General features: G+C 48.4%; 1 protein-coding gene across 1 annotated transcript; it reads left to right on the forward strand.

Annotated features, from left to right (window-relative positions):
* The first annotated feature begins 5,491 nt into the window (after nt 1-5,491).
* LOC124649886 (plant cysteine oxidase 5-like) lies at nt 5,492-10,395 on the forward strand. The gene is made up of 6 exons (XM_047189455.1): nt 5,492-5,616; nt 6,493-6,599; nt 6,717-6,880; nt 7,007-7,154; nt 9,661-9,861; nt 9,956-10,395. The coding sequence occupies exons 2-6, from the start codon at nt 6,500-6,502 to the stop codon at nt 10,060-10,062; spliced, it is 720 nt and encodes a 239-aa protein (XP_047045411.1). The 5' UTR covers nt 5,492-5,616; nt 6,493-6,499; the 3' UTR covers nt 10,063-10,395.
* The last annotated feature ends 2,146 nt before the right edge of the window (nt 10,396-12,541 follow it).

Here is a 12,541-nt window from a genome sequence, read left to right on the forward strand (position 1 = left end):
TGGTGTTTTTGCCCATTGAGCAGGCGGTGTACCTTCCCCCGATGGTCTTTTATCTTCACGGTAGAAGCTAGATAGACAATCTATTTCCAGTTTGTAGTGATGAAAAGGGGCGAAGCGGTCATGGTTTGGAGCTGCGATGATTAATCATGACGCAGGAGAACGACTCACTCATCTAGTCAGCTGCTGCGCCACGAGCATCTGCACGAGGTAGACGTCAGTTCATTCCTCCTTACCTGAAGAATGAAGATTGAATCTAATCACATACGCTCACATCATGGGGCATGTGAATCTCGACGAGATAACATCAAACATTCTCGTGGTCCACACAGACACACTGATGTTCAGTTTGAGAGCTATGGTTGTTCTTTCAAAACAAGAGTATTTCACTGCATTGCAAGGAATATGTCAACGACCCTGCTACTCCTGCTGATCACGGCTCGGGCGGGAACGACACTGATTCGCTCGTATTGTCGCCAAGAAGCAAGGCCCGGCCCAGGAGGGAAAGGAAGGCTTCAACTCGCTACGCAGGTGCGGACTGGACCAAGTGAAGCTCGGCCCATCTTAGCTACGCTATATAAGCTAGTCATGAGCCCGGAGATAGGGCATGTTGTAAGTGATTTGTGAACCCGGCCGATAAGGTGGAGACTCACTCGGGGGTGGTTGGGTGGATTATCGAGCGAATTCCTTGTTGTCTGGTTAATCTAGTAGAGTTCCTGCGAGATCCGATCTAGTAGCACCTTACAAGTGGTATAGTCAGGTTCGATCCACAATTCTGGAGATCCCAACCACAATCACACAACCCGCTTCGTCACGCTCCGAAGCAATGGAGTCCCTCTCCCCAGAATTCAAGGCCCTGTACGAGCTCATCAAGGTCGACATGGCGGAAGACGCGGAGCAGCGCTTCACCCACTACAAGAAGGAGATCCTGGGGAACTTCCAGCCCTTCGTCATCGACATGCGGAAGTTAGTGGTGGCACCAACATCTGATGACTTACTCTCGATCATGGAATTCTGCGTTATCGAGGGCGCATTTGGGTAGGGCAAGATGAACAGCTGCAACAGCGTATCATCTCGGCATTCCAGGATAGTCCTCAAGGTGGCCACGCTGGATTTCCTGTTACTTATCGCCGGCTGATTTCCTTGTTCAAATGGCCGTCTATGAAGAGTATGACAAGAGAATATGTGATAACTTGTCACATTTGCCAACAAGCTAAACTCGAGAGAATTCATCCACCAGAGCTGCTGCAACCGTTACCGATTCCGTCTGCACCTTGGGAAACGACGACCATGGACTTCATTGATGGACTGCCATCATCAAAAGGATACAATTGTATCCTCGTTGTGGTTGATAAACTAACCAAGTATGCACACTTCGTTCCGTTGAAACATCCTTATACTGCAAGCAAAGTTGCCGACCTGTTCATGGACAACATCTACAGGCTACACGGTATGCAACTGAATCTCGTATCAGACCGTGATCCTGTCTTTACTTCGCTGTTCTGGCAATCAGTTTTTAAGGCCACTGGGACCAATCTTAAGATGAGTAGAGCAAATCATCCGCAAACGGATGGGCAAACTGAAAGGTTTAATCAGTCGGTGGAATGCTATTTGCGTTGTTTCATCAGTGCACATCTTCAACACTAGATAAAGTGGATAGCCCTCTGCGAATTCTGGTATAACACTAACTGACATGCAACACTGGGCAAAACACCTTTTGAGCTACTCTATGGCAGGCAACCACGATACTTTGGTATTTCTGCTTCAGACAAGATCGCATCTGCGGACACTCAAGCTTGGGTGGATGAACGTTCAATGATTCTGTCATCTGTTCGTCAACACTTGCTGCGTATGCAACATCGTATGAAGTACCAGGCTGATAAGAACAGGACGGAGAGGCAGTTTGCAATTTTGTGAGGACTTGTTGATAGAGGATTACTAATTTTTTTGGTGTAAATAAACATTTCAATGTAAAGGTGGATTTAATTAGCAGATGCTTCAGTTCAATATACTATAATATTATCCTTTTGTTTCGAATGGGTTTGCAAATGGTTGCTACGACGTATTGTCTGTCGTCGGTACTTCAGAAATTTGATGGCCGAAGGTATCAAAGGCTTGTTTTCAGTACAAGTAATCGGCAACGTTGTTGAAAACTTGAAATTGATCACGAGAGAAAGTGGTTCCACCCTTGTAGCCTTTTCAACAGAAGGTGTCGCTATCTGATTCTTTTGGTTGCCAGGTGGTCCAGTTAGTCATTGAAACAATAGCTTTGTAAAAAATGTATCATACTCTCATCGATCCATAATAAGTATGGAGGGCAAACATATTTTCAAGACTAAAACTGAATTGAGGGCAAACATATTTTTCAGAAACTGTACTGGAGCCCGATATAGCTAGGCTTAAAAAAACAACTCCTATTTTGTATACATGGGTAAGAGTAAATAAAATTAAAGAAGGATCATCCCAGGACGACTTCAACGAGAGGTCCAGACTTGATCATTCTTCTCACCACCCTCTTATCCTCGTCGCTCCAGCACCGGCATTCTTGCTGCATGTCCCAATCCCAGAGTCCATTGTATCGGACATGGCCATCTTTGAGCAGAACAAGGCGTTGCAAGGCTGCACAGGCGCTCACGACATACTTGAGAAACTCCACGTGGCGCTGCTGCCTGAATCCAACCATGACCAGCTCCTTCAAGTTACTAGGATGCTGCTCCTGGTTCCTCTTGGGCCAGATTATCCCCCCAAATGCTTCTGGCTCCACCTCCATGTGAGCCACATGGATGTGCAGGATCTCGAGCGATGGCGCGGCCATCAGGAGCGCGCGCAGCCATGAGCCCTCCCAGTTGGAAGGTAGGTCGGCGACAAGGAGCTTTTTCAGGTGGAATAGTGACTTGTCTAGACCCTTTGTCCGAATCCAGCTCTTGGGTCCCGTGAACCGGATGATGAGGTTCTTCATGGTCGAGGGGGACGTAGCAAGGAACTGCTTGAGCTCAGTGTGCGGCGGCGGCAGAGCTAAAATATCCTGCTCTACGAAGAAGGTGAGGTTGGTGTGCGTGAGGCACGGGACCGAGCCAAACATGAGCTCGACGGTGTTGGTCAGGCACGCCAGGCGGGCGAGCATCGGGAGGCGGCGCAGTTCGATCACCAGGAAGGAGCACGCCTCAACGACGAGCTCTCTGATCTCTGAACGCGGGGCGTCCACCACCAGACAGTCCTCCAAGCAGCCGCAGGACGTGAGGTGCAGCACCTGCAGCCGCGTGCACAGACTGAATACCCTCTCGTAGACGTGGACGGGCGTGGAAGCGGCCATGTCTCGTAGGATCAGCGTGGTGAGCGCGTCGTAGCGCTGCAGCGGCCGCGGCACCATGCAGTTGCCCAGGGTCAGGCTGCGCACGCGCGACCTGTGGCCGTCCTCCTTGAGGCGCAAGGTGTAGGCCGGCGGCGCGTCTTCCGGGCAGGTGGACGCGGCATGCCTGACGACCACCTCCAGTTCTTCCACTCCCCATGCCCCGACCGCGGCGGCGACCAGCCGGTCCACGACGCCAACGTCGTGTGTCTCGAAAAATTCGAGACGGAGGGTCTTGGCACGCCGGCGCGCGTGGCCACCGTCCGCTTCCAAGAAGCCAGTGATGCCGTCGACGAACACCTTCATGGTACAGCGCTCGCAGCTCGCCACCAGGCCGTCAAGCGTCCTGGCCAAAGCCTTGTCGCGCGGCAGGTTGCGCGCGCGGAGTGCGACGGTCCGTTCATACTCCGGCGGGAGTATGTCGCGCACCCTGAAGTCGAACGCCGGGAGGTCGCGCGGGATGCGCGCCCAGCGCCTGGACAGGACGGCGGTCGAGAGCGCGGCGCGGGTGCCAAGCTTGCTCAGTATGAGATGGATCAGCTCTTCCGGCAGCGCGCTGAGGCGGTCTACCTCGCCGGCCGTGCGTGGGCGCACGCGACGTAACCACGGCATGGCGGCGGACTCGATCGATGGTGTGGATTTTGGTTCCGGTAAAGCCGGCCAATATAGGCAGAAGGGTCAGCGTTGCAGTTCGATTCGGACGTGGACAAAGGTCGGTGTGTCCGTGTGTGATCAGATTTGATCGAGTTGCGATTTCCCAGCGCAACGTGCATTGTTGCACTCCGAAACTGCTTAATTTAGACGCGTTTGACAAAACTTAGACTCGTGGTCCACATACTTTGTAGTTTGTGCCTGAATTCTCATTTGCAATTTAACCCGCTTAGACCTGTTCAAAAGCTAGCCGAAGTAGATTACATGGAAGATCACAAGTCCAATTTTTTAATTGGCAATATGTGCGATTTGAAACAAAATTTTAACACATCCAACATGCCCGGAGTGGATCGTCTCCAGCGCAAGCTACCTGGGAAGACCATGATTCGTTGCACCAGCATTTTCCTCATGCTCCATTGCTCCTGCTTGGGGGCAAGAAGGTCTTCAACAACGGGGGAGTGTCAACTGTTATAAAAGCGACAAGCAAATAACGAAGAACGAAACAAGAACACACGCAGGGGACACAAGATTTAACGTGGAAAACCCCTTCCAACACAGAAGGGGAAAAAACCAAGGGCGCCAACCAAGAAAACTTCACTATATCGGGAGGTGTTTACAAACGCCGTGGGTTATCTTATAATCTGATCAACCCTAGCCGGCGGCTTACAAGATGTATATATAGGCGGTGCCAACGATCCGTACCGTACCTCGCTCCGCTCGTCAGAAGTTAGCTTCCCTTTAGTATAAGAATTTGGATCACAATACAACATCAACGACCTTGCTACTCCTGCTGATCAAGGCTCGGGCGGGAACGACACTGATTCGCTCGCATCGCCGCCAAGAAGCAAGGCCCAGCTCAGGAGGGAAAGGAAGGCTTCAACTCGCTATGCCAATGCGGACTGGGCCAAGTGAAATCCGGCCCATCTTAGCTACGCTATATAAGCTAGTCATGAGCCCGGAGATAGGGCATGTTATAAGTGATTTGTGAACCCGGCCGATGCCGTGGAGACGCACTCGGAGGTGGTTTGGTGGATTATGGAGTAGTAGAGTTCCTGCGAGATCCGATCTAGTAGCACCTTACAGAATACTTCAGTCTATTGATACCTCAATTTCTCAGTTTCAGCAAAACTGCAAGGCGTTTGCCAATTGCTCCTCAGTTGTGGTACACGGTCTGACCGTCGTCGCTGTATCATCTTCCGGCGATCAGTCGCTCGGGTCCCATCTGTCACGGGTTGGGAAAATTGAGCTGCACTGTGCAGTCTTCTGCAGATAGGTCTTCTGCATCCGGGCCCACGCACACACCCAAAAAAAACAAAAGATATTCGCCGTCTTCCTCGTACGATTGGAATCGGCCAGATAAAAAATCTCGCGCTCCCGCACAATGACAGGTGGGCCGCCCCCTCTCGTCGGACCCGCCACCCCGCGACCCGGACAATTTCGTCTAGTATAACCCGGGGGAGGCCACTTCGCGAGTTCCACACTATCTCCGAGCTTTCCGCACCTCCCCATCTCCGCCAATCGCCATGGCGAAGCTGCATCCCTAGCAGTGCTCCGGTTGCGCGTGCGCCGTCCTCCGGTGTTCGATCGTCTCCCCTCCCCCTGTTCATCGGAGCCGCGAAGTGAGTTTCTTCTTTTTTCGCGCCCCTCTGTTGTTGCGAGTGGATTTGAATTGTCTCGCTGGGTTCTGGCGATCATATCGAATGTCGATTGAATGTATCGATTACGTTCTCGCCGTGAACCCCGTGTTGAGCCTGCACTGGAAAAGGATCGGATGATGGCGATGGCAGAACGCAGCCGTCCTGCCGGATCGCATAGCCGCTGCTCCTACTTTCTCTGCATGTTGAGCTAGCGTCTAGCGACATCTGTTGCCATGCTCCTTTCCTACTGTATTATTTTTTCGGGACATGGGGCGGTTTGCTCTTCCAAATCCAGACAGATTTATCATTTTTCTTTAGATCTGGCTGCCATACACTTGGTGCCGACTTATGTAGTCTTAATTTTAGTCCATGATACTCAGGGGATGCAATATCTGCTTATCTGATCGATCATGGGCTAAATGAAAAATGGCAGTACTACTGCAATGCTATTTAACACATTCTGAGATAAGGTGTGGCATCGTAATCGGTAAAACATTTGACCCCGAAAGCCTATGCCATTCGCATGTCTAAACTTGAAGGCTGCTCTCCAAACAGAGCAGTGTTGATGCTTTACTGTAGCACAAGTGCAATTCTGAAGAAACATCACCACATCATTCAATGATAAAGAAACATCACAGAGTTATGTCAGCTTTTTCGGTTTGTTAGTACTGTTATGGTTTGAACAGTGTAACGGATTGGCAACTTATGCCCTGAAGAAACATGCTTGCATTGATCAGTTGTGCAATTCTGAAGAAACATGCTTGCATTGATCAGTTGTGCAATTCTTCAGTGCTTGCTGCCAGATATAACAAGGCCTCGTCAGCTCAACAGTTCTTACTTTCATAACAATATATTCAGGTCCACAATGCCAAAAATAAAGAATTTGTGCACTGCATGTGAGGAGTCATTCTCTGTGGATGGACCCATATCCGAGGAAGCACTTCAGAGAGTCCTCACGATATTAGGTGAGCCAATGTCAACTCCCCTTAAGGGGTTGTTTCTTATTTGTAATATAGTGACAATTGGAAAACAAATCTCAGGTGAGCAATTGTTCAGCCTTGACACGGTTTAATTTTCTTCAGATAAAATAAGGCCTTCCGATGTTGGTTTGGAGCAAGAAGCATATGTCGCCCGTAACTGGAATAATTCAAGCCGTGATACAAATGGGAGAAGAGAACCTAATGGGACAAACCAGGACATGCCTCCCATAAAATATATGCACATTCATGAATGTGAAACCTTCTCTGTAAGACTATCAGTTCATTTGATACCAATGGCATTTCTGCAACTTATGATACACCAATGGAGTTTTTATTATCTCCTTTGGTTTACCGAGAAAATTTAATGACGACTATTATTCAAATCCTTGCAGATGGGCATATTTTGTATGCCACCGTCATCTATCATTCCTCTTCATGATCATCCAGGAATGACTGTGCTGAGCAAACTTCTCTACGGAAAACTTCATGTGGAGTCATATGACTGGATCGATGTAAACGATCAAACTGAACAACTGAAGGGTAGGTTCTGATATTAATTTTTTTTTATTTATGTTACTGAAGAATTATCCATAATTGCTTTCTAATAAAGTATTCTCCATAATAAATGCAAGTTTCAGAATTTTATGGTAGTAATCCACTAATCATCTTGACTGTAGTCAACTATATATTATGTGCCATTTTTTCCTTATGGGAAAAGTATATATGTTGCAAAAAATATATTTCTTAGTTTACACTGCTAATATGCACAATTATGTTCAGGAAGTTAAACAAAGAAGTTACTTACTTTTAATATATCCTGTTGTCCGTAAGCGCTTGGGGACGAAGATTTGGTGCACATGAGCACCAGTGCTCCCGGTTTTTGAAATATTTGAAAACTGTATTTTTATGTTTCAAAAAAATCATAAAAATTATTCCATGAATACATACATATGTCATGAATACTCGTGCGAAGTTTCGGTAAAAATTATGTGTATTTTTAGTTACAGAGAAAAAATTTTTATGGTTGTGTATAGGGACAATTTTTGTCAGAAAATTGTCTTTTTTTTATATAGTTCATAATACAACATATTTTCTTCCAAATTTTTTACAGTAAATTCAAAAGATTTCTATGTATGTGCAGATTTAAGCTCAATTTTTTTGAATATTAGAAATATGTTTTTTTTATAACCGTGAGCACTAGTGCTCATGTGCCAAAGACACTTTTCGAAGCTGATTAGAACTTCACAATGAACCGTGCATGTTTATGAAAATTAAATCATTCTTTTTCTTGCCAGCATAGAATTCAGTTCTTCGGTGTCTACTGAATTTTTTTTTTGGAGCAACCGGCAGGAGCTCTGACTTTTCATTAAGAAGAGGGAAATTGGCCAGTTTATAAGGAAAACTGGCCGAAAACCAATACAAACACAACACACGTGTCCGGTTTATAGGGAAACCAGACAAGGAAAACCAACGGCACAGTTTTTCAAGGAGAACTAGCAAAAACCCAACACAAGGCCTCACTACCTAGCTGAACTAGGTCTGGAGCGCCACCAGACGACACCAGCACAACGGCAACGGCGAGCACTACGACCGCCCGGTCTACGGCCCCGGAAAGGAAGTCAAAGCCGAAAGGAACGGCTAGGCCTTTCAACCTTCGTAGGGTGAGGCATGCCGCAAGAAACAAGCCGGCGGCACTCGCACGCCGACAACACCCGAAGACGCCGACCCAACCAGTAGCACAAACCCAAGAGGGAAAGGCACCCAACACTCCAAAAAACAACGCCTCCAAGGAGGAGGCGACGTCAAAAGACGCCGCCGTCATCCAATCCGAGCAGGATTTGAGTTTTCACCCCGGAGTGAGGGTAGTAGGGTGTCGGGACTCCACAACAACGCCCCCAAGGAGGAAAACGGCGCCCGCAAGCGCCGCCGTTGTCGGCACTGACTAGGTCAGTGCAAGACTTTCGTCCGGAGGGCCACGACAACCACCACCACTGGACCATCACGAAGACAGACCATGCCGCCCTGCGGGGAAGACCACGGGCGAGAGGGACGACGACCACGCCCACGGAAGCATGCCCTACCACCCATGCGGCAAGAGGCATAGCAACACAAACAAGTAGCTCCCGGAGCCGCCGCTCCGGCATACCCGCGCATCAAGGCGACCCCTCTGGTCAGCCTGCCACCGACCACGAGGCACCAGATCAGCAGGATCCAGCGCCCCGCCCACCAAAGCGGCGCCGCCGCGCCGCCATCCTCAACCACGGCTCACCGCCACCACCGCGGCCATCAACAATCGTGCAGCGCAGGCGCTGCAGCACCGCAACAGGTCGTCGACGAGACAACCGTGCAAGCCCGGGGCCGCTGCCCCGGCATCCTCTTCTCCGGTCAGCCGCCGGAGTTGCAGACCGGCCGCCCCTGCCGGCTGCACGCTGTCGGGGGCACCACCCCGACCCACCACGCCACCACGGCGTCCCAGGGCCGCCGCCCTGGCCTCCTTGAGCAGCGGCGACCTTCACGCCCCAAATCGAGCGGATCTCGATCTGCAGGGATGCAGACCAGGCTGCCCCGCAAGGCCCCGCGCCGAGGACGATCACCGCCAGCCGAGCAGCCATGGCCACCCCGGCGCCGGCAAGCGGCCGCCACCGCAGCCCCCTCGGCTTCCATATGCCCGACCGCGAACGCCCCCACGAGCCGGTCTCCACCACGCGCACAGGACCCCCCCCCAACCACCTTCGGCAGCGGGCTGCCGCCACCGCCGCGGAGGAGTCCGGCGGCCAGCGGCGGCGGCAGGGTAGGCACAGGCGGAGAGGGTCGGCGGCGGCGCTAAGTTAGCCCCTGGCGTCGCCTGGGGGAGCGACGCGAGGGGGATAGAGTCCGCGATGCCACAATGTTTGCTCGTGTCTACTGAATTTGACTTTGCTGTTTTGTGCAACTCCATTCCGCCTTGTTCTCTTCGTGCGTGTGCTTTGTAGAACAACTCCCGTTCACTATTTCTGTTTCTGTCTTTATACAACTTGCATCAAAATTTCTGGTGTGGAACTTGCAGCTAGACCAGCGAAGCTTTTCAAGGACTGTGAAATGTCTCGAGCTCAGACTACGGTTCTTTTTCCTGATAGAGGTGGTAACATCCACACATTTAGGGCAATCACGCCTTGTGCTGTCTTCGATGTTCTTTGTCCTCCATACTTGCCAGGTGTGGGCAGGGACTGTTCGTACTTCAAGAAGTCTTCACTAAATGAATCACCTGGTAATTTAAACTCCATTGTACCATGTATGCTTACTGTTGTACTAGCACTGAACTGTCATTTGTTTTTTCCCCACATTTGCTTCAAATATATTAGCACCGAATTGCTCAGAAGTTGTTTGGTTGGACGAACTGGAGGGCCATCAACCTCCGGAGGGGTTTTCTGTTACAAGCGGTTCCTACAAGGGTCCTATAATAAGATGAGAATCTCTAATGCCCAGAGCATGTCTATGCACCATCTCACGATGCAGAGCCAGAAGAGTTCTTCCATATCCAGAAAAGCAAATAAAACTATAACACGCCTGTTGGCTGGAAGAGGATGCATGATTTTAGCTTCTCCTGTGTGTCACTTTGTCGAGCATGTACCATTAGACCACTGATTTGCAGTTCGCGGTTAGTCATGTACATGTCAATGTGATCTGCGAACATTTCACTTTAGTTTTGCAAAACAATGATGAAGCCATGAGGGGTATGGTATAACCTTTCTTAGAGCATATTTTGTGTTGTTTGAGATATCCTGACTGGTGGGTTTTCTTACTATATTCTGTGTACTTGCAATATAACAACATGCACTCCATAAATAGATGCTTGAGGTTTGTTCAAATATGGATGTATCTAGACACTAAATAGCGTTTAGATACATCCAGATTTAGACAAATCTCAGACGTCTATTTATGGACAGAGGTAGTATGTTTTGTTTCATAATCTAAGACAAAAGCTAAAACGTGTCAGCAATAATAATCATCTACTCAAACAAAAAAATATGTATAGATATATATCTGAAATATATGTTGTCTTTTATTTTGCAACAACACTGTATGGTGCATCAATCCACCCTTTTATGATCATTGCAGCAAGGTTTGGTAATTAAATCCTAGCAGTATTTGAACACGCGTTATCTAAATTAGTTCATGTTTTTTTTTGTTTAAAGACAAATACTCTCTTGTATATCACGTGTTTGCCTACTATCCCGCTAAAAAACAGTATCTCACTTTTGTCTAAATATAGATACATCTAGATATATTGATACACCCATATCACAAAAAGTTGATACACTTATTTTAAAGCCGAGGATATATATTCTACCTGACGTCGTACTTGTCGTCCCTTCCGGTGGCGTGCACCCTCGCGTCGGCCTAGCACTTGTCCAAGGACGCCTGCAACCTTTCGGCTGGATAGCCCGCCTTCTTCAGTTCTTTCAGCCAAAAAATCACATTTACATTTTGGTGTTGCTGATCAAAATATTCAAGAGCTAGATGTATTCTTGAAAGTAAGTGATGATTATATAGTTCAAACATATATTGAACTACAATGCAGTAAATCGATTGCTATTTATATTATTCATCCGGGAAGTATTTAACGCACATAAGCGAGTGTCAATTTTTTTTAGAGTGTGCCCACCCTTCAATTTTTTTCTGCGTCCGCCACTGTCTCCAACAGCGACACCTAAAAGAAGAGAATAATGCATAAGCACCGTCGTCGTCGATCAAAAGTTTTTAGGTTTTCACCCTGAAGATAGTCCCGCTCTTAAAACAATACCTTCAACAAGGTCATTGCCAGACACAACCAATTAAGGCCAGCCGTTAGATTTTCACCCTGAAAGATAAGACTCTGAATTTCACACGTGTTACTGCCCCTACTTGCATACTGCAACTGCGAAACTCAGAAAACGAAGCAAGTCCCTCAACAACATAGAGATTCAAACCTCCATTGCTAGTCCTCCCAATCCGGTCTTCGCGATATTTCCGACCTCTGATTCACCATGGACTAGATGTCATCTTATGGCAACACTGAACAGTCGGAAGAACTATTTAAATTATGCAAGGAAGAAAATGGAAATCGCAGCACGCATTGGTTTGATTCCCCAACCGAGCCTAGAAGGAGGAAACCAAGGGGGAATAGTGAGCTGAGTTGACAGAGGCAATGCCATGAGCAAAGAATGGCCTCTCGTGCTGGACTGCTAATAACATAACTCCCTTAGCTGAACATTTGAACTACCGCAACTTTCTAGCCTCTTTCTTCACTTGCTCTTGTTTGATTGTTACCAAACTAATTGGGCCTGAGCTTGGAGGTCATGACCAAAAGAAGTCGATGCACAAGCCACAAGGTGGGGAAAAGGGGAAGCGAAGTCTGCAATAGTGAGCCGAGAGAAGCAATGCCGTGAGCAAAGGATGGCCATGGCCTCGTGCTGGACATAGCACCCTTAGCTGAACATTTGAACTACCGCGAGCTTTGGATGTCGTTGCTGAGTTCAGCTTAGTTGGATTCTTGGATGTATGGCACATGTATTCTGTACTCTACTATGAGTATGATGGGTTCACCAGCTAGGTTGTACCGCTCTTTGTCTTAAAAAAAGTACAGTATATGGAGCTTCTCAAGACAAGATACTGGCATACTGCCCCTGTAGACTCATCAACATTCTTCCTATAAATGTTGCAAGACTACCCAGCCATCCAGGGGGTCTGAGAGGGGCAAAACGATCTGGGTCGTTGGTTTTGCCCAGCCACATCCCACTTTTCACCACAGCCGTCGGATGTGCTAATTTTTTTCCACCGGTTTCTGCTTGTTCTGAGTGCATGACGGTTGGGCCCGTGCTTGCGTGGGACCATTTGTTTGAGACAGTGAGGGTACGTGCTCGCGTCGCTCGAAAAATGAAAACGGTGAAAACCCTAGCTTTACCGAG

This window comes from Lolium rigidum, chromosome 4 (assembly GCF_022539505.1).
Source record: "Lolium rigidum isolate FL_2022 chromosome 4, APGP_CSIRO_Lrig_0.1, whole genome shotgun sequence".
Taxonomy (NCBI): Eukaryota; Viridiplantae; Streptophyta; class Magnoliopsida; order Poales; family Poaceae; genus Lolium; species Lolium rigidum.

What these genes read in the sequence shown, in the direction of transcription:
- LOC124649886 (XM_047189455.1), top strand. Translation starts at nt 6,500, where the DNA reads ATGCCAAAAATAAAGAATTTGTGCACTGCATGTGAGGAGTCATTCTCT. An exon ending in ATGAATGTGAAACCTTCTCT is followed by an intron (nt 6,881 to 7,006) that starts GTAAGACTATCA and finishes AAATCCTTGCAG; the next exon opens with ATGGGCATATTTTGTATGCC. An exon ending in TTCACTAAATGAATCACCTG is followed by an intron (nt 9,862 to 9,955) that starts GTAATTTAAACT and finishes CAAATATATTAG; the next exon opens with CACCGAATTGCTCAGAAGTT.